A 21186-nucleotide genomic window follows, 5' to 3' on the forward strand; every position below is an offset into this window, starting at 1 on the left:
GACAAAATGTCTGTATTAACAGTATATGATCAGGCAGTGCTACAAAATTTGTGGGTTGTTTTTTTTTTGTGTTTTTTTTTTTTTTTAAATACATGAGCTTGGCTGAAGCCAAGTGAATACAATTTGCATGAACAAGCAAAACAATGCAGTAAGTGAATATATACACACCTTTCCAAGTCCGGATGAAAATACGAGCCTAGCTGTAGAATGTGCATGCAACATTGTTTGCAATCTTTTCCCTACTCTGGAACTTGTAATTTAAATAATTCTAACTGGGCATGACTCTGCAGCACCTGCTCTTCCTCCTGCTGTTGTCATTACAAGAATGATCTTAAAATTCCTTCTAGTTTGCCTTATGAAAATTTTTTGCATAACAAAAAATACCCCTCAACAGTGTATCTGAAGAACATTTCTCGCATGAACTGCAATAATACAACCTTTCTTTAATCCAAGTACTGATGACATAAGAACATTTGGATTGCTGTAGTTGTACAATGTCAGCGTAGTTTATTAACAGCAAAACAGCAATCATTTAAAAAATTTTTCATTTGAAGTTGTCTGGAAATATCCCTGTGATTAATGGGGGAGAACACACTTACTTCATGCTATATTTGTAATGATCATTAGGTACTATTAACCCTCTTTGGATTTAATAGAAGAGCAGCTTTCGGGGTTTGAGAATTTACTCAGATTCAGAAATTCTGTGTCTGTTTTAGTTGCAACAGAATCCACTAGTAACTGCATCATCCACTAAAAACAGGATTTTTTTTTAATAACTGTGGGTTAGGCAAGAAAGTAAATTGTGAAGAGTTTTTGTTTTGTTTTGTTTTGTTTTTAATAATGTAATCTACTGGGAGATGTGATTTTTGCAATTTCTGTTAGTTCATGCATCAGGCGACAGGACTGTCCCACCAACAAACCATAAACTGGAAATGTACATGGACAATTTACCCCAGGAACCAAAAAGAAGTCCCTGTGGTTCTAGTTTAGAAGAAACAAAGGCTGGAAGTCCAGCTGTAGCTGTCCCATTGCCACTGAGCAAAAACCCTGTCATTAAAACAGCCTTGACTGTTATCACACCCACTAATTTCAGACGATACTTGTGAGGCAGGTTCATAACCTGGCTTTGAAGAGGCCCAGTGTCAGCTCACCACCACAACCCTTCTGTGCGTGGACCTGCCCCTGGCCCCACAGAGGTCCCGCTTGGTCGCAGGCTCCCCTGGGCCAGGGTTGGCTTTCCGTGAAGGAATCCACATTTCAGATGGCTACAATTAATAACCATTTCCCAGACTAAACAAAGGCCATTTTTATCAACAAAAGGTGAATAAAGGCCCCTTAGGTAGGAAGCATTATTTTTTATTGAGTGTTAAATCAATCAAGCTGTTGCCCCGATGGGATAACATGTGCTTAAATTTAAGCAAAGGCTTGAGTGCTTTACTAGAGAGAGACCAGTGTCTGATACCTTTCCAGATTCAGCTCTAAGTGAAAATTAATGTTTTGCTCTAACCTTTGAGACAATTCACTTTCCATTCTGAAAACTGCCTATGTACAAGATACCGGTTCTTACAGTCATGCAGAAGTGGTAGTTATTTCCAGCCCTAGGAAAAAATGCAGGGGATGCACCCAGCTGAAGTGCGTTTCAGAAAACAAAATCTAGTTAAATGTAATCATAATAGTGATCTTCATTTACAAAAAGTGAAACAAGGAGGTAAGATTTAACCTTGGAATGATTCTGATTTAAATTAAAGATTCATAAAGTTCAGTAATTAAGTGCTTAACAGAAATCTATGTGATGTTGATAAATAGTTTGTTACATTTGCCACATGTATAAATTTGCTGTGATTTATGGCTCACTAAAATTATTTTTCTGTGATTTCCCCTTCTTCCTATTCACCCTAACGCTATTTTCCTACCGCAGCAGTCATAGTTTTATTGTGCCTGTTATCATGCTTTGCTATCATTGAAGATATTTATTCAGTTGTTTGCGTGAAACGTAAAAAACAAAAATATGGAGAGTGTTGAGGGAAATATGTTAGTCCTACTATTGTCATATGCTAAAAAACTAATAGTAGTATGAAAAATAGAGCTTCTTGTTTATTAACATCCTGAATTTAACTACCGTGTTCATAATGTGCTTTGAAAACATTTGGGGTAGTTTTTCTTAAAAACCAAACCAAACCAAAACAAAACCACCCCATCCTAACAGATTTAAGTAAGAAGCACAGTCTTAAAAAAAGAAGGAAAAAAACAAACTACCATGGTGACAGTTATTTGAAGGCATGGTGAAAATGAGGCAAGGTTACAGAATTTGTAGTGGATGGAAAGGAGCGAGGAAGATGATGCAGCTGGTTTATGGCCATCCCACCAGTTGCCAGCTGAAGACCTTGCTGTTGGCCGAGGCCATTCAGCCTGTGTGATGGTTCCTCTGGACCAAATGCCATTGTGATGTCCCCAGTAGTGTTCTGGTTGTCACCTGGTGGGAGCTGCCAGAAGCTCATCACATGCGTGAGATCCATGAAAGGTAGGCTCGTAGTTTCAGCTGCTGCCTCTGTCTCCTTGTGCACTGGGTACTTGTTAGTATCCCCTACAGGCCCTGAGGAAGCTTCTTCCAGACTGATTTTGTGGAGAGATTGAGGTTCTGGTAACGGCAGGTCCTCAAGAAGATGCACATTGTAACCTTTAACATCCACTTTTATGGGTAGATTCTTGAGGGATCCTGCTGCAAATGAGGTAGAACTAAGGTCATATTTATTAGGCTGATGAAGGGTCAGGTTGGCAGGAACAGCTGTTGAGCATGGTGTGGGATGGACAGCTGGAAGGCTGTCTGCACAGCCCATCCTTTGCAAATGAGGAGAAGGTTCAAGAGGAAGAGCAGTTTGTAAGCTTGGCTGGGAATGAAGATGTGAACAGTTGTATTCCCCTGATTCTGAACTATTCAAAATCCCATTATGCACAGAGACCCTTTCAGGAAAAGGGGACAGTATGCTGGCATCTTCCTTCAGCCTGAATGGAAAAAGCTGGTCAAGGAGACCCACTGAGTCACCGTTCTGCAACCTGCTCTTCAGCAGTTCTTGTGGATGAGTCTTCCTCGTATGGCGAGTCAAGTGGTCCTTCCGCCCAAACCTCTGGGCACAAAACTGGCATAGAAAGTCTTTGCAGCCTGTGTGAACTACCATGTGACGCCGCACATCTTTACGGGTATAGAAGTGACGCTCGCAGTGGTCACACTTATGTTTCTTTTCCTTGGTATTGCCAGTTGGTTTCCCTGCATGGCTTTTGAGGTGTTCCAACAAAACTTCAGTACCGCCAAACTCCTGGGCACATACCCTACAGGTAAGGTCCCCACTAGTGGCCGCATGAAGAGCTAAGTGTCTCTTATAGCCTAGCTTGGTGTTGTACTTCTTGCCACACTCTTCACACTTGAAGGCCATCTTGTTAGGGTCATGAGTCTGAAGGTGATTCTTTAGATGGTCTTTCCTGTGAAAGGTCTTTTCACAGTAGCCACAATGGTGAGACTTCTGTGGAGAATGAGTGGCTGAGTGCCTAAGACACAAAAAAAAAAAAAAAAAAAAAGAAAAAAGTTATTTGCATTTACATTCACTCTAGTACACAGTGCAGCTTCAAGACTTGAAAACACTGGCACTCTTGAAGGAAGGCATTTTCACAAGTTCTCAGATTATTAGTAAAAGCCTAACTTTTTTGGGGGGAGGGTGTTAATCATAAAGCAGGCTAAAATTGCTCAACATAATGTTTTTGAGTAGCCACCGCAGCTGAGGGAGATTAGTTTTCTCCAATTCTACCACAACAGGGACAAGAAAAACTGAACTCAGGGATTAACTGTCACTAGGACACTCAAGAGGAAAAAGATGTCCTTGTTTTTTTCCCCACACACCCACCAGAAAAGGAGTGCCTTCAGAGCTGTACCTGAGCAGTTTATATTTGGAAATGAAGGCTTTTGTGCATCCGTGCTGTGAACACTTGTAGGGGCGCTCCCCTTTGTGCGCATAAGTGTGGCCTGTGAGCTTGTCAATGGAATCAAATATCTTCCCACAGAGTCGGCAAGGGTAACTGTCTGGCTGCTTCACTTCTCTTCCCTTCAACAGTGAAGACCGGCCATTTCTCCATTTAGGTATAAACCTCACAAGAGCATCGCAATTGCTTCCTGAGCCGGCACAGCTAAGCTTTGCAGCAGAGGAACAGGAAATGGTCCCGTAGCACTGAGCAATGCTTTTGCCTAATGCTGCTCCTCTCAGTTTCCCTTTGAGTTTGTTTTTTGCTTTTACAGGTCCCAATTTATTTGGTGGTCTGAACCTGGTAGTAAGGACTCGGTCTTTATGGATGCACTGGTGAGATTCTAGCAGAGCAAAAGTTGCAAAAGTGCTTCTACAGCTGGAGCATATCCAAGGGTCTACAGGCTCTTTCTGCAATGAGAACAGAAACAGGTCTTTCTTATTAGCCGTTCTAAGGAAAGGTCATATTCTTCTCACTGACCCTACATCTTCTCCTGGGCTTTCCCAAGACCTGTTGTTGTCCTTAGTGATATTTACTTCAATGTACTACCACACAGGTGTTCAGCTGGAAACGGATTCTCTCTAGGAGTCTACAAACCAGAAAGAAAAAAAAAATGGCTGGCTAAATACCAATTTCCATGTTATTGTTTCGCATTTACTGTAACAGTCCCGAGTCCTTCACATTTGTTCATCTGTGCTTACTGAATTTCAAAGTCTCCACATTTGTTCCTTTTATGGAATTACCCATAAAAGCAGTTGCAAATTGTACTTTATCCTTAGACTGATGTAATTTATCTGCCATTGCAACCATACAAAAATTGGGTGCGTTTCTGCACACAACTGTAGTTTAGCTGTACAGGATTTCCTTATGTTTTGAGCTGACTCCATGCTTTACCAGACAGTAATGGTCAATGCCTCCAGGAGAGACTTCCTCATTTAGCTCGTCACTTGGCATTAGACTTTCTTAAACTTGATAAGAAACATCTTAGGTGTGGGGATCTCAAACCTATCCTGACTTAGAGGCATTAAAACATAAAAGTTTTTGGCAATCAATGCATTATTTGGAAGTGTGATTTCTGTGGAAATAAGAGCTCTACTGGATGCAGTTGAATTCACTTTAAATATTGATATTTTAAAAATTCCAGTGAAAAACAATTACAAAAAAACCCCAGTCACTGACAAAATATACTTCCAATTAATACATGACCATGTAGTTCCTTAGCTGTCTCTGTATTTTACTTAAGCTTCTCATAAACTGTCCTTACTTTCCCTTGCTTTTGGGCTGGCTTGCTGTGAAGAACATGGTGAGTCTATATCCACTCTGTCTTTATTTAGAGAGAGAGCACTCCTCTACCTTATCTGTGTCCGATGCTGTGGCCCTCCCACCCCTTCTTGCTGGTGTATACTCTAAAGCCCTCATACGCAAAGGCAACAGTGGGGTTACTTCCCTTCCTGGAGCACCTCTGAATTCATGGTTCTATCATATTCCCTGTTTAACATTTCCTCCTAGCGTAGGTTATCAATCTTCACAGTCATGTTTTCAACACTTACGAACTTTTCCTATCAGTTTAAGGATTCCTACTATCATACAGAGGGAAAGGTATTGGGATTAGAAAAGATTGCACAGGAAAGACTGAAATAATCAGTGCATTATCTGACCAACTGGTCAGAGCATAACAAGGGGGAACTGGTGAAAGAAGTCTGAGGCTGGACAGCTTGGTTATCTACAAATTAATCCCAATCTTAAGTCTTTCCAACACATCCCATGGATGCCACTTACTTCTGGCTATATCTAATGGCTCCATTGGATTACAAACACAGGAGAGGAAGAACAGCCTTTCTCTGAGTAGCTGTTTGGTTAAAATCGCTCTTGGCTTTGTGTTAGCCTACTACTCTATGGTCTACTCTAGCATTACCAGAGTTACATAAACAGAGAAAGCACGTAAGTTGTAATTTACTGTCTGCTGATGTCCTGAATGCAGATTAGGGGTACTTACTGCTACTGGAGGCAAAGGACAGACGTCAGATTCTTCTTTAATGAAGACTGCAGAAGCTTCCATAAATTTGGCATAATCGGCAGCATACCATACTTTCAATTCTGTGTGGGGTTCAATTGGCTGTGAATGGAAGAAAATAGTACATGTTTACTTGTGCCAATTTTCCTATACCAAATAATACTGAAGATTGGCAGGGGTGTGTGTGCACAATTTGTGTCCTTACCCAAGTTGCATACTTTGAATCTGTTGAAATTACTGGTAACTTAGTTTCAAGATTCAAGTGCTTTTTGAGCATTACTATCACTAGCGTTTTACACCTTCACAGTTTCTAAAAGCAGAAATGAATATGTACAGAGATTTTTGGGGGACAGTAGCAGGAGGAGTGCCTCAGCCCTCATGACCTTTGCTCAGTGAGATCTGTTTGTCTGTGATGTCCAGACATCCAGCAGTCTTTCCAAGCAACATCCCATGCCTATTCCTCAATATTTCGAAGCCCACTGGACACAACACTTAACTATAGGGTACAGGCAAAGGAAAAATGCAACGTGAATGCACAACTGCTCGGATGCCTCCTGGATGTGTCGTACTCACAGAGCGTAGGTGCAGAGTCTGATCAATACATGGACTGCAAGTCAGACTTGCGCGTTTCCACGTGCTGGCTCTAACGTGTCAGGCTCACTATGCGTGTGCTTTATTGTTCCTCTGCCCTCCTTTCACTGAAGCCTTCCCACACAGGACTAAGGGAGCCCATAACCTGCAGTCTCCCATCCAGTCATGCCTGCACAAATCTTTCCTTGGACTGGACTATGACCTCCTCTGACAAATACTTTCAGTCAATAATACAGCAAATAGAAAAAGAGAGGTGTGATTACACTCACTGGCTAAAGATCCATTAGTTATTTCAAAGCAAAGGAGAAAACTAACTTTGGGGTCATGATTTATATGACTCCCTGGCCCTGTACACAATTTTCCTCATCTGTAATAAAGAACAACATTGTTGCTATAGGGGTAGAGCAAATCTGCACTGTACTTGTAGTTTTATTTAAACTAAGCTGAACTAGTGCCTCCAAAAAGAACTAGCCTGGAAGGAGAGCATCTGAGTCTTACTCCACAAAATGCGACATCTTAAAATGCACTTATTTTATAAAATTGTTGTTGGATAAGCATGGCAGGTGAAAGACAACTTAGACTGCGAATGCTGACAGGTAATTGTGTGTATAATGTCGAAAACTGAACTTCTGAACTCCCAAGCACAAGCCTGCTTGCTAACTACAACCAGTATGGGCTGGTTGTATGTTTTGATAACACCTGGCCTAAACAGAAATGGTGTGTGCTGAATTCCCCACTTAATAAAGGACATGAGGCAGAGCCACCAACTAGGAGGCCCATCATGCATACAGTCTATTTAGATGGAGAAAACCAAGCCTGGGGGAGGTCCACAGAGACAAATGCCTGGGGATGCCCCAGGACCTTGGCCAGTGACACCTGAGACTGGTACCCACAAACAGCTGCACAGCATGATACTGTCCTGACTTTCTACCCGACGTTCCTGGACCAGTGGCTATCTCCTCCGTGGGAAGCTGAGACCTAGTCAATGTGACTTTGGAGGGAGAGCAACTGCATCAGTATGTGAAATAGTCAAGTAAGGTAAAAGCTCTAATCTCAGCAAAACTGAGATTAAACACCAGTAGCCAAATCCACTACAAATTGTCGTTTACTCTGTCTCACCTGTGACAATAAGAGAAAGCTATCGCAGGACCCATGTGAAGCTCCCCTGTGACCACGGACAGCAGCTGTAGATGATTTTTACTTCCTTATAATTCTATACTTTTTTTAAAGCACGTATTTTTAGGGACTGCAGTCATTAGGTCAGCAAGTATGCTAACAGTGCTGTTAGCATGCCACTTACATATAAGCTTTTGTAGCTGCAGTTTCATGTCACCGAAATCCCATCTCTTTGTAAAAACAGAGGGGAGACGAGCCAATCCTTCTAGTCCCAGCTTAACAGATTTTATTCAAAATATCTTGAGAAAATATCTTCATAACCAGCCCTAAGGCAGCCTCACTACCGTGACCAGCAGGGTGTGCCTAAGTGTAGCAAAAGGCTATCGCTTTTGCTGACCAGGACAAAATCTGCAGGATGCCATAGTACCATGAATGATACTGGGACTTAGGAGAAATAAAACCAAAGTAATTCCCTATGATACACAGCACAGTAAAGGTTCGAAGACACATTCCTCATCCTAAGATACTCTTCATGTCAGTATATAGGATGCAACTCTCCATTAATGCCAATGAGCAGAGTTCTGCTGAAGTCAGCAGAGAGCTGGTTCAATAGTATTTAAGTTATACTGGAAATTGTGAGTTACCAGTTCATAACTACAACTTCTTAGAAAAGCATTTGTTCATGCTTCCCAAATATAGTGTTATTAATCCTGTTGGTTCTACAAGTATAGTATGCATTTAAAATCAAATTGAAATCTCAAATGATATGGACTGCATCAGGATCGCAAACACAGCCTAAACTGTCTCAGATTAGCATATGCTGTTTTACATTGATGTCCTTTTTTAAAAATAATTATTTTAATACTAATCCAAAAGCAATTATACTTCATACCGTTATAAAAGACTTTGAAGGTGTAAAATGTTATCACTATTAACTTACTGTCACATCATCACTGTGTGGTAAATATTTTTCTCACTGTGCAGGTGGAGAAACAAAAATGGAGGAACAAAAGTAAACACTACTATCCCACACAAATGCGTGCCAATCTTGGAAATGAAATTGAAATGCTGGATATTGATCGCACAGTAACTTCTTTTGACTAATATTCTCTCTTTTTTTTTAATTTTTAATGTTGTTCACAATGATATACAAGCATTAACTTAAGAATAAAAAAGGAAAACAATGAATGGTCAACATATAGACTTCAGTTTCCTAAGTGTACAAAAGAGTAAGTTCTGATTAAAACAAACTTTGCCTGAGAAAGTGGCCAAAAAACAAGACTGTATGTTCCAGCACCATTTATAAATACAGAGTACTTTGTTCTCTCTCCTCAGACAAAGATGCAGTCCAGAATCTCTAACATAAACTGATCATTTCATGGCAACATTGCAGTATTGTAAGTTCTGCAGTTAAGTCTTCAGATTTAATGAAAGCGGAAAATAGTACGTAAAGATTCTACTTAGCACCCTGTTCCTGAGCACTTGGTAATGTGCTCAGAATAACAACGTGTGTCCGAAAATGTAATAAAGGAAAGGAACGTGTTTGTTCTTTCCAGGATGAAGTACTGTTGAATGTAACGATGCTAGATAATCTCACCATGCACCTATCTGGAACTGAAGAACTTTACAACATTCACGTTTAAACACCGCCATTACGAATGGTATTTCTGTTTCTCTCTGCTCAGTTTCGTCACTACCCACAACAGCAAGTACACACCACCTCTTACTGGAAAACTCCATACACTGCTTACTTTACGACAGATTAAGTGATATAAAAGGTGGTATGTAATAAACATCTAGTTGGCAGAATATAATCAATCTTTCATCTGTAAAAGGGTTAGCCTTTCAGAACCTTTGCCTATAAATTTCCATTTGGGTGACGGGTAAAGCAATGTGGGTTTAACTACCTTAACAGTTGTGAAGTAGACTTCTCCACAGTGCTGATAAGCCACAAGAGTCTGTTCTTCTTGGTTCCGGGCTAGCCGGACAAACATCATCCAGTTTCCACAGTCTTCATTGGGAGTGTCCAGAAAGTACTTCCCTCCATCTTTCAATACCTGAAACAAAGGGGGAGGACAGGAGAAAGAACATGATAAAACCAAGTCCTGTACAGAGGCACATTAGTTTTCTTTAACTTGGAATCATGGCTATCAGTTATTTACCCTGTCTTGGTCGTATGTCCTTTGAAATAGCAGTTGCTTTAAAACAGATCACTCTTAAAGAATACCAAGTGCAAAAGAAAGTGAAGAATGAATCCCTGCCGAGGCACCCAGCTACTAAAATAACTGTAGGCCTTTGTATGTATTTCCAGTTTATATTTCATCCTTTTTATGTTATATAAAGATAATATTATAAGAACTAAGTGCAGGCAGGTAGAAAGATAAGCTTTATGCTTTAATGTACTTCCTGAGTACTTGATAATCTCAAACTTTAGTGCTGTATTAATGCTACATTTTGCATGGAACAATTGTATAACGTGTGTAATAAGTCCAGAGAGGTAACATACAATGTAATGGCATTTTAATAGTCTTCTCTTTTTCCCCTTAACAATGCAAAAGTAAATACAAATTAACAACTGTGCCAGAAAGATCCCTTTCTTTTTGCTTTACTTCATTCTTCCTAGATTCCTTTCCAAGAGAACGCTTCTACGAGGCAAACGCTCCCAACCTCATACAAGACAGTTGCTTTTCTGCAAATACACTCTCAAACATGGACAGCTGAAACTGCACAACACATGTCAGTACAGCATGTATCTGTTTTACTAACCACGTAAGTGAGCAATTAATTGCAAAACAAGTTACATTTCCATTGCTTCTGGGAACTATTTTATCTATCTTTGTCATGTTTCTGATGAAAACACCTGCCTGTTGGACAAGTTTGGTCACATATTCAGAATGCTGCTAGGGAGAAGTGAAGGCAGCTACTGCTGTCAGGTAGGAAATCTGGGACTCTGGTCTCCTCTTCTGAAGAAACAGTCCATTCATCAGCCAGAGCTGTGCTTATCACTGTATACTTTTAAGCAAACGGGGCTGACTGATAGAGGATAGGGTGTGGTTTACAATAGCAAGGAAGGAACTGGGTGCTTAGCTCATCCATGCTCGCAAGCCTGTTAGAGAAGTACGTTTTCTGCATTTGTAAGAATTAAAGTGTCTCATAAAAAGACGGAAGAAATTTAGTTATGGAGAAGAACAAATCTTCTCTGGTGTCAACATGCCATGAAAATCCCACAGAAAGACAGTGTTAGTTTCCTGGCAGACCATTCACATGACTTTCATGAGCAAATTAAGTTTACAGCAATTACTGAAGTTATTACTTTTGCTCTCAAATGAAATTACTGAAGTATCAGTATCTATGCCTTCCTCCACAACAGACAGTGTTTTCCAGTCCCAAGCTTCTGGAGAAAGCTCAAATGAAGACATAAAGCATGTTACAAGACAGCTGCTGCTGGTCCCTTTCTCCTGGGGGGTGAGAGGGCCTGATATGAAATGCAGGCTCTGGAAGAACTGTGACCTGTCAGGAAGTCCTGACAGAGGCTGTGGCTTGACCACAGACTCGCTGTGTGACAGAGAAGTGTGCCCAGGCACGACCCCATGCAGCAAAATGCAGACCAGGGTGTAGAGGATCATGATCAGTTATCACTCCCAAGGAATTCCTGTGGGAAAGGATGTGCATGCAGCTACGTCTAAGCTAGGGTGGTCCTGGGAGGCCATTATTTGCGCTGGATAAAGTACAAACAATAGTGTCACGGTCCAGATGAGATGATCAGTACCTGCGCATGCAGCAGGGGATGGTACCAGCCCTAAATAACAATCTGACTAAATAAACTGAGTTAGTGCCCTGTGTGTCAAAGTTTATATATAATACCATTATTAAGAAGTGTTCTCCCAACCCTGCACTGCTAAGCAGCTGCCTTAGTGCATATTTCTGCCACTGTTGCTAATTCAGTGCACAAACTTAGCCCTCCCAGTTCCATGGTATCAAGCACAAATCCTTCTGTTTTATTTGGGAAGACAGGACTATCCTTGGATACCTTCAGTAGCTGTGCTCTGAAAGTTTATCAAGAGCTGTTAGACTGATAGGTAAATCACCCTGGAAGTGGGAAAAGTAGAAAGCAGAAAGGCAAACTTCTAGAAAACACAGCATACAGGAACATTTTGGTACTTCAGGCTATGCTGTGCAGTCTAATAACACGATTTAAATTCATAGATACAGATCAGAAATACAATTAATTAATTAGATTTGAAGGCAAATTGACTGGTTCGAATACATAAATACATATGAACTGTTAAAGACACATATACACTTCATAGTAAGTCACCGGGTTTTTACCTGCAGGACTAGCCTGCTCTCATCATAGCGCGTCAGTTTTGTAGACAGTTGACCAACATAAGGACCGAACTGCGTCCTCTTCTGTATTACTTTCTTTGCAAATACTCCAAGGACTGTGAATAAAAAAAAGACCAGTCTAATATTAATATAAACATCACAAACTATTTCTTGTATATTTACAGTTGTGAAAATGGAGATAAACACAACAGTGGTGAACACATGAATCCTTCTTCTAGACAACCCAGGTAAATAATTCTAACACGAAGAATCCAAAAAGGCTGTAAATAGGTATAGAGACTTTTTAAAAATGGGTATTACATTGAATATAAAAGTGCCTAAAATCCACGACAGGATATTAAACTGAGTATGCAACACAAATGTGCTGATACTCTTCAATCTACAAGCTGATGTTATCATAGTGCTCTGCTTGTTGGCATAATTTACAAGGTTGTTCTCTCCCAGTATAAGTGGAGAGAACCTGTAAAAACACAACATTAGCCGTCTTAACCATTCTAGTTATCCCCCTGCCTAATACTAATGGTGTGACACAACAGGCACCTTGTCATTCTCCTTCTGAAATACAATCTAGGCAGAACCAATTTTAGACAGGTAGCTGTGGAAAATTTGCACACTAAGGATGTAGTTCCCTTGTTCAAGTTCGGGCATTCAAACTGCCCGGCCCTCAGACCGAAACAACAGTCTTTCTATAACATGAACTGAAGATGCTGCAATAGGTAAGTTAACCCCCTGTGTTCCTTTGAGTTTGCAGGGGGTGGGTGAGGGATGTTATCTACCGTTTTGTTTCTGACCTCTTACTGAATACTCTTTCCTGTTTTGCATGCTTAGGGAAAAGAAAAAAAAACATGTAATACTGCATGGCTGTTACTATTAGATACGAATTCAACATTCATTAAACTTTTATTGACTGAACAGAGCTAACTGATTGCTCACAGCTAAATGTCACACCAGCTCTGGTTAATGTCCTGCTGTCACCCTATGCATTGAGGTTACTAGAAATCAGTCATAAAAAACAGTAGCTGAATGAGAGCTTTAGCTGCGCTCAGCTGAAAATAAAGTAGTCTTCATACTGTTAATGCCCAATGATTATGCCTTGAGTTATTCATGAAAACAAGCCAGTGTTAGTACTTTTGTCTCCTCTTTCTCAAATGTGGGGAAAAGAGCTAAAATACTTACTCTGCTGGTTTCCAGCTCGCAGCTCCAAGACTCGCAAAGTGAGGTAATGAGGTAGGGTGAGACGGGCTCGGCTAGGAATAACCCTATCTTTAGCTTTGATGAGTGGTCCGTGGAGTTTGCATTCTCCTATAAGGCTTTTACCGCAATCCTCACACCCTACAAATCCAGAAAAGGGAACCTGTTACTAAAAATGACATACTGCTCTCCAATTTAGTCTCTCCTAATTTTGTCACCTTGAGAACACATCTTGAATTACCAATGCTTTTCTTCACACCACTGTTCTGCATTAGGTAGTGAAAAGATTATCTGCAAGCCAAAACTGGACTAGGAAGGTTTGAAATAAGACCTCCGGTTTGTGCATTCTCTCCTGTGCAAACTGGTGGGTCCTGGCCTCCAAAGATTTATATGCGTGTTCATTTGGAGGTGTCGCAAACCGTGCCTTTGAAGACTAGGATGGCAGCAAAACTGGAGCTCGCAGCATGCACACCTATAAATCAAGGTGCCTATATTTACACAGAAATGAGAAGGGCAAAGTTTGCTCGTAATAACCAAGGTAATTTGCAGAGATCCAAGGAGTCCAAGAAAGATCACTGTGACTTTGTGAGCCTGCACAGACCATTCTCAGTAGAAGACGAGACCTCGGCGTATCATGAAAAAATGAGTACGACGGGTCTTACAGTCACAACTCAGTTGACAATCACGCAAGGGCAGCCTTCTCCTAGACCGTGCTGCCTGCGGAAGTAAGCAAAAGGGGCACGCCGCATGTCCAAGTCATCGGTTCACAATAATGACATCTGCAGGCTGAACACACAAACCATCCAGAGAAGTCATTAATGAGAAATACACGTATGCAAACTGACTTTCCCCCAGCACAGTGAGGTATTTTTGGTTCAGCGTAGCTCAAACTGGTTGTCAGGGAAACTCATATGGAGCAGTGACACAACTGAGCAGTGAGACTCTCCAGCAGAAGGTCATCCCAGCACTGGTGTCACACAGGGCGACGGGAAAAAGGGGACTTCTTGCACAAAACCTTTTTATAGACAGTAGAAACCAAGCCAGCAAGCCAACAATGCTTTACAACCGAGTTAAAAGGAAAAGCTGATATTGGTCATCCACGACTACCTCGTTTTCTTTTACTTCTGAAAACTCTGCTGAGCAAATCTAGTCAGTAAGCAGCAATAAGCAGCAGAGGAGGGGAGCCAGAACAGCCGAGAGAGTCCGAGGGAGCCACGGGACGCTGTAGCAGAGACTGGAGCAGGAAAGGTGAGGCTTCACCACAGACAGGGGCTCGTAGCCAAAGAGAGGACAAGAGAAGCATAAGGGCTCAGGAGACACCGCCTGGAGAGACGTCGGAGATGGTCTTTGAGAAAGGACAGTAGCACCATAAATGCCATATTCTGGGTAGCTTGAAAATGTTTGTAAACACAAGCAAGCATTTGACTAAATTACACGCCTCGAGAGTCTAGTCCAAAATGTCCCCAAATAAGCCTGAAGTGTTCCTACTGAGTTTTTCGGGCTCTCCATCAACTCTAAATGAGGAGGTAGACTTGCATGGCAGGCACTGCAGTAGTCCATATTTTTCAATAATTTGGGCACCATGTAATAGTTTTCCTTTGCCATGACTCCCAGACTGCACACCTGCGCTATGAATAGCTGAAATACATGATTTTTTGTGCTAGTGCTACAGATAAAGAACATGCCACTCAACAGCCATCACCTAAAATGCACAAAAATAAATAATACAGCTGCTTTTTCTTGTTACACACTGTTTTATGTACCCGAAAGTCCTTTACAGCTAGGCTGCAAGGAAAAAAAAATTGTTTTCTTGGTGATTTAACTTAATTGGCTTTTAAATAAATTGCCAACAATCTACGTCTTCTGAGGGCAACAAAATTATGAGGGCTTCCTGAGCTTACCTAGAATAATAGTGACTTTGTCTCAAGTCAAACAGCTCCTGCTCGGAGCGTCGTTGTATGCAAACTGCTGAAAAACATTACCAAAACCAAAACGGAGACAAAGAACCGCTGTTAGAGGGAGGATGTATCTAATCGTAAAGTACACGACCTTATCAAGCCATGCCATGCCTCTGTGATTCATCACTACCGAGCTCCTGAGCAAACCTTCCAGCCGCCCTGGGGCAGTGCCCACCGCGGAGGCCTCAGGGTGGGCAGCTCAGTGGAAGGCTGGAAAGGGAAAGCAGGGAAAAAGGGTCTCCTTTGAATCGGCCTCCAAATTCGGCACTAGTGCCCCGTTAGCTAACCCCCCTTGGTCCTCCGGATCCAAGTAAGGTCTGAAACAATTCACGTGGTATGGGTGCTGGGGAGGCACTCCTCCAAAATCAGGGACCGCTTCGCATCCAAACAGGTGCCAAGCATGCCACTGAGGTTAGGGGCCCCAGAGATGGCTCCCCAGGTGGTACGCCCAACCGGCATGATGAAGCTGTCAGCTAGCACTGAATGAAATTAACTTCAGAGCTGGAAGTGTTTTTTTGAGCACCTTGCTAGTACGGCTTGGGATTCTGACCTGGCATCGCTGCACGGCACCTTGAAATATCTGGAGCTGCCCAAGGTTTGTTCTAGGATTTTCTATGTTTCATTACATGGGATATGAAGATAACTGGATGCCTGTTAAATAAGTCAGTCATCTCGGAATTACATTCGCTGCACAGTATTTCAGACCCCACACCAGCATGTTAATATCCTGACTCTGAATTTATTGCACACTAAAAATTGCCAGAAGCACAGGATTGGATCACTGTAAATATAACAACTTCAGGGACTACCCTGGGGAACAGGGGCCTTTGTAATTTCTTCCCCCCAAACTAACAGCACAAAACTGTCAAGTTCACATTCTTCCTCCGAGATAATTACAGACCAGGTCAGGATCCTTTGTATTTCAATGCTAAATTACAGAAGCCGTTGGCGAAGGAATGTATGCATTATCACAGCTGCAGCATGGCACTGGTTTGCAAAGCTCACACAGATTTTATGCCCACTTTTAACTCGGCTGCTTAAGTAAAATGTAATTTTTTCCAACAACAGCCTCAGACCACACTCTAACCTGTTCTGAAATATGGAGCATCCAGCTACGGAAACACACACTTTGTCATATTAGCACTAGGAATGAAATACACTTGGTTAGAAAAATCACTTTCTGTGAAGAAGACTTTTTCTGCTTTTTGTTAGGCACTTTAGTACCTCACTTGATGCTTTTACAGTTTCCCTGCCCCCTTAAATTGTATTTACACAAACAAAATGAATAGATTAGATGTCACGTTTACAGGAATACTTGATAATGTGCAAGCATGCAAGAAAAAGTAAAACTGCCTCCATTTCTCTGCTTTGTTGTTATTTAGACGAGCAGGCAACAAAAAGAAATAAACAAGATTCACAGGAGTTACAAGCTGTTAAAGAACAGATCGTGTCATTTACTGTATCTTTAGAGCAGCAGTGCTATATTGTCCCCTAGAGGGTACTTCTTCGTTCTTTCTCTATGTCTTTGCAATGATTCTGAAAAAGTTCCAAATAATGCCTTTTTTATCTATCTGTAGATAAAACAACACAAGGAATTGATCCTGTAGCTGGTAAGATTTTTATTCTGCTGAGCTCCAGTGCAGCAGCAGGGAGGCATGCGTACAGAAGAGCCCAGCACGGGTGCAGGTGCAGACTCCGATCAGGTTGCGGGTGTGCAGCCACCACCTTATCACACAGACGAGGTGCTCGTGCCCTGCGAATCGCCGCTCGTGCCCTGCGAATCGCCACTGGACGGGCTAAGAGAAGGGTACGTCTCCTGCACACCCCCAGCCTGCTACCCCTGCCCCTGAATGCATCTGCTCCCACTTCTGCCCAGCCATCATGAGGCACGGTCGGCAGCTATGGCTTTCCTCTGCTCTTTGAGTCACTGGAAAAATGACACCCGCTGCTTGCGAGACGCACTCCCACCACATGGGCTGACCGAAACACTGGCAGCCACGTTCCCAGGGAGGAAAACGGGCTGTGAGAGTGGCTCACCTGTACCGTCCTCACCATGCTGGTGCTTCCCCCCAGTCCAGGTCTAGGTGACAGCTCTCATTTGCTGCGGACTACAGCCTGGCAGGCAGCCTCAGTGGCCAGCTTGCCTCATCCTCCAGGCGGCTCTGGGGCCGGCCACGCTACACGGGGACGAGCTCCTGCGGCCAGCAGCAGCCAAGCTGGCACGGCAGCTCGGGCCAGCTGGACTCGAGCACAGTTAACAAACTCGGGTTTCCAAAACAGTGGCACCGTCCGAGCGCCGTGCCACCCCCACAGGCACAAGCCCGGCCTCGGGGAGAGCTCATTAGCGTGGGCAAGGAGCCACAGGCTGCAGTTACACAAAGTCCGGCTGCAGAGATAACGGGAGCTATACATAGCCATACTAGGAACTGCAATCACTGTCGTGATAGCTCAAACATACCACCAGCTCCTTAACCAATCAGTGGCAGAACACCACTTTTTAAAACCATTTTGCTAAAAGCGAGATGCCTATCAGAGAGTCCTTCCTGCGTTTTCTGCAACCTCTACTTTCAAGCGAGACTTTATGGTACCTGAACACTTCAGTGGCCCACAAGATGCCTGTGGTATGATTTACGTGCCCTGTGAAGACAGAGGTAAATGATTCCTTTTAAAACGTCCACTTCGAGCAAAGACGCCCTGCGAGAAACGATCGTCCGGCTGAGCAGTGCTCGACATTTGCTGTGCTGTTTTGCAGCATTAGCATTAGCTCCCGTGTGCAGAAGGAACAAAGATCAGTGTACACAGCCCTCCAAATCCTAGCCTAATTACAATCATAAGATTTGCATAGCAAACAACAGTAATTTATCCCAGAGTAAAACTGTACTGCTCCATTACCCTTGTTCAGCTTTCATGTAGAGGAATGCTGCATACATACCTTGTGGAATTTTCTGTCTAATATACATTGCATGTGCAGTGTGCGAGTCTTGGTTCTTCTTACACAAAGGTACACGAGGTTTTCCTGCCCTGTGGTTTGTTCTGCAGCACTCCTCGCTGGAAAAGCTTGAAAACCTTGTTCCACAATATAATTTATTTGGCAAAAATTCAAAGTACTCAATTAGCAAACAGTTAATCCCAAGTTATTTTCCCATTATTGTGGGCCACCACCGCACATTTTCTCTGTAAAAAATGTTTATGAAAGAAGCCTTTACATGTCTTAAGTTTGATGTGCAAAGTGCATGTACAAAGGAGCTGAAACTCTTAACTGATTAATAATTCATTCTATTTACAGTATAGTAAAATAGAACTCGTTATAATTACCAGAATTCAGAAGATACGAATTTTATTCAAATTCCAATAACTTCTGATATTTTGTCATGCTAAATTTTCTACTGACTGATTTGCACTTTTTAACTGTAATAACTGATTCCGTAGTCCAACACAAAAATAGATGAACATTTCTTCAATGTCTCCTTTTTGTATCTCTTCTATCTTATACAACAAAACCTTGTAGTAGCAGAGAGTTACAACTGCTCAGCTCTGCACAGAAGAAATAAATAAATCAGGAAACCACACTCCGGGCTGACTTTGCAATCTTAATTGCTCACCTGAGCAAAGACTGCAACTTGCACATTCATGCACCACACAGCATATTATTTGGGAAGCAGGTATTGTATTTTCCATAACCCCGCACCCAAAATAACACCCCCCCAAAAAAGAAGTGGGGTGGGAGAAAGGAGATTTACTCCTAAGTGCTTGAGAGGAAAACTTTCCATAGATTTCAAGCAGTGAGTTCCCACATCTTTGACACACGGAGACCCTGAAGCTTCACAGCCTCTGCCTGGTGGCACCAGCACAGACACTGTGGGACATGCTGCTGGAGCAGCATGGGCTCCCCTGCTGAGGCCTTGCCCTGCCGACTGCCCTCCTCAGGCTTGCCGGCGAGTGGACCAAAGCCCCCGAGATGCTGGTGGAGGGGGAGGAGGAGTCCTGGTCCTGCGCAGGGGTGAGCGGCACCCTGCGAGTGAACGCCTACGGCTCTTTTGGGGCCCCCTCTCCCCAGGCAGGAGAACAGTAGGTGGTTAGCAAACATCCCAGCAATCATTCTTAACATTAAACATATTCATAGGAACGTGACCTCGCTCTACTAAAATGTAAAACTTAAAAAATGAGTTACTATATTTGGAGACAGAAACAAAAAAATAAAACGGCAAACATGCCTTACTGCCGCCCTATACGTTCAGTCAGACTGGGAGGTCGAGCTAATTCCCTAAAACTGGGACCCCGCACTGCAGGTGAGCCCAGCCCTTGGGCATCCTGACCCAGATGCTGATCTGCAGTGACACTTTCCCTCACCTCGCCTCCATCCTCCCCGTGCCCCTGCCTTCATTCCCAAGAGGAAAGAAGATTTGGAGGGAGGGTACATCCTCGGGTCTCCGGCAGCGGGAGATCATCCACCAAGGGACCCGCTCCTTCCTCACAGCAGTGTGATCCTGTCCAGCACGGCTGTTGTTATGGAAGGATGCCTCTAGAAGGGAGACTCAGCACTTATCTGACTGTAAATAAATCTTCTAATGCAAAGCACACGTGTATTTTCCTGGCAGACACAAGTTTAAGTACGTAAACTCTTTAGAACTCCAAAGCTATTTGTTATACAAACATATAAATGATAACAACTACTATGATTCATTATTAGTTCCTAATAGGGAGTAATCATGATGACAGTCGAGCACATCTGAGAACAGTAAGTTTTTCGCCTGGCAGCCATGAAGTACTATGACAGGCATAGCCAGAAGGAATTTAACCAGCCTCTCATAAACAGTCATCCTCCCACCAACCCCGACGAGGCCTTCTACCGTGCTCCTTCTGTCTAGCAAATCTTAGAAGCAAAACAGTTTAGAGAAGCCTCAAGGAGCGCAGCCAGGCTGTGAAATTCAGCAATGGGACTGCACACAGCAGCTTTAGCAGGATCCCATGAAGCCTGTGCAGCAGCAGGATACCTGTGCTCTGCTATATCTTACAAGCTTCACAGCTGAACAGATGTTACCTTCACTGTTTGAACGCCTGGAAGGGCAGTACCTTATAGGACTTTCCAGCAAACTTAAAGAAAAAAAAAAGAAAAAAAAACCCAAACCAAATAAACAGCAGGGAAAGTATGTAGGTGTGTTTATCAAGCTTAACTTCACTCTGCAGTCTGAGCAACCGGTTTATCAAAGTTCTTGGTAGGTTCATTCATCTAAAAATGACTTGAGATCAAAGCATTGATTGATTGATTGAAATTAATTTAAAAAAAAATTCTTTTTCTGGTTATTCTTGGGACTAAAACGTACGTGTCACATTTCTGGTACACCACATGGGGTTTGGTTGCTATCAGAACCAATATACATAACGAGCACAGTTCAAGTGAAGTCACTTCCCGTAGTTATATGTAATAGCTTCTAATCAGCATGAACAAAGAGACTTCTCTCATTGCTGAAAGCTGAATACATTTCAAACAATCAAATTGAAAAATGCAGTTGGATTTTTCAGGGTTTTTTTTTCCTTCTCTCCCCCTCCCTCCACTGGCTTGGCATGAAGTTGTATAAAATTAGATCCAGAAACAAGGAAGGAGGTTAACAGCAAATGCACAGAAACAACTGCCATTTTTTACAAGAAACAGCCTCACTCAGCGTAGCCTGGTCCTAATGCCCAGCAAAAGCTTCCTGAGAGCCAAACCTTCCTGTTGCACTCTGCTCATCTCCCCGCACAGCCAGCAGCAGCTGGTGCAAGGCTGTGGCTCCTGGCTGTGACACCTTCTTGCTTTAGGTCTTCACTAGCACTGTCCAAACTGCACCGCTTCCATACCGCAGACAGCAAAACTAAAATCCCCCTGTCCACAGAAATACCGACAGACATCAAAGGAGTCATATTCAAACTACTCATAAGCACCCTGTGGCTCCCAGGCCACATTTTGGACCCCCCCAA

At 42.6% G+C, this 21186-nt stretch overlaps 1 protein-coding gene across 7 annotated transcripts in view; it reads right to left on the reverse strand.

Moving 5' to 3' along the window:
- PLAGL1 (PLAG1 like zinc finger 1) overlaps window positions 1-21186 on the reverse strand; it is a 50618-nt gene that overhangs the window by 1391 nt on the left and 28041 nt on the right. For 4 of the 7 annotated variants that reach the window (XM_075498894.1, XM_075498889.1, XM_075498892.1 and 1 more), the window contains 6 exons: window positions 13256-13411; window positions 12062-12174; window positions 9640-9789; window positions 6008-6127; window positions 3925-4421; window positions 56-3543 (listed from right to left, as the gene is read on the reverse strand). In XM_075498894.1, the coding sequence (XP_075355009.1) occupies window positions 2268-3543; window positions 3925-4421; window positions 6008-6127; window positions 9640-9729 (1983 nt within the window). In that variant the 5' untranslated portion in view covers window positions 9730-9789; window positions 12062-12174; window positions 13256-13411 and the 3' untranslated portion in view covers window positions 56-2267. Of the gene's footprint in view, window positions 1-55; window positions 3544-3924; window positions 4422-6007; window positions 6128-9639; window positions 9790-12061; window positions 12175-13255; window positions 13412-21186 lie in introns of those variants that run through there. The other 3 variants (XR_012775277.1, XM_075498891.1, XM_075498890.1) reach the window with 1 other exon arrangement.

This window comes from Mycteria americana, chromosome 3 (genome assembly GCF_035582795.1).
Source record: "Mycteria americana isolate JAX WOST 10 ecotype Jacksonville Zoo and Gardens chromosome 3, USCA_MyAme_1.0, whole genome shotgun sequence".
NCBI classification, from domain to species: domain Eukaryota; kingdom Metazoa; phylum Chordata; class Aves; order Ciconiiformes; family Ciconiidae; genus Mycteria; species Mycteria americana.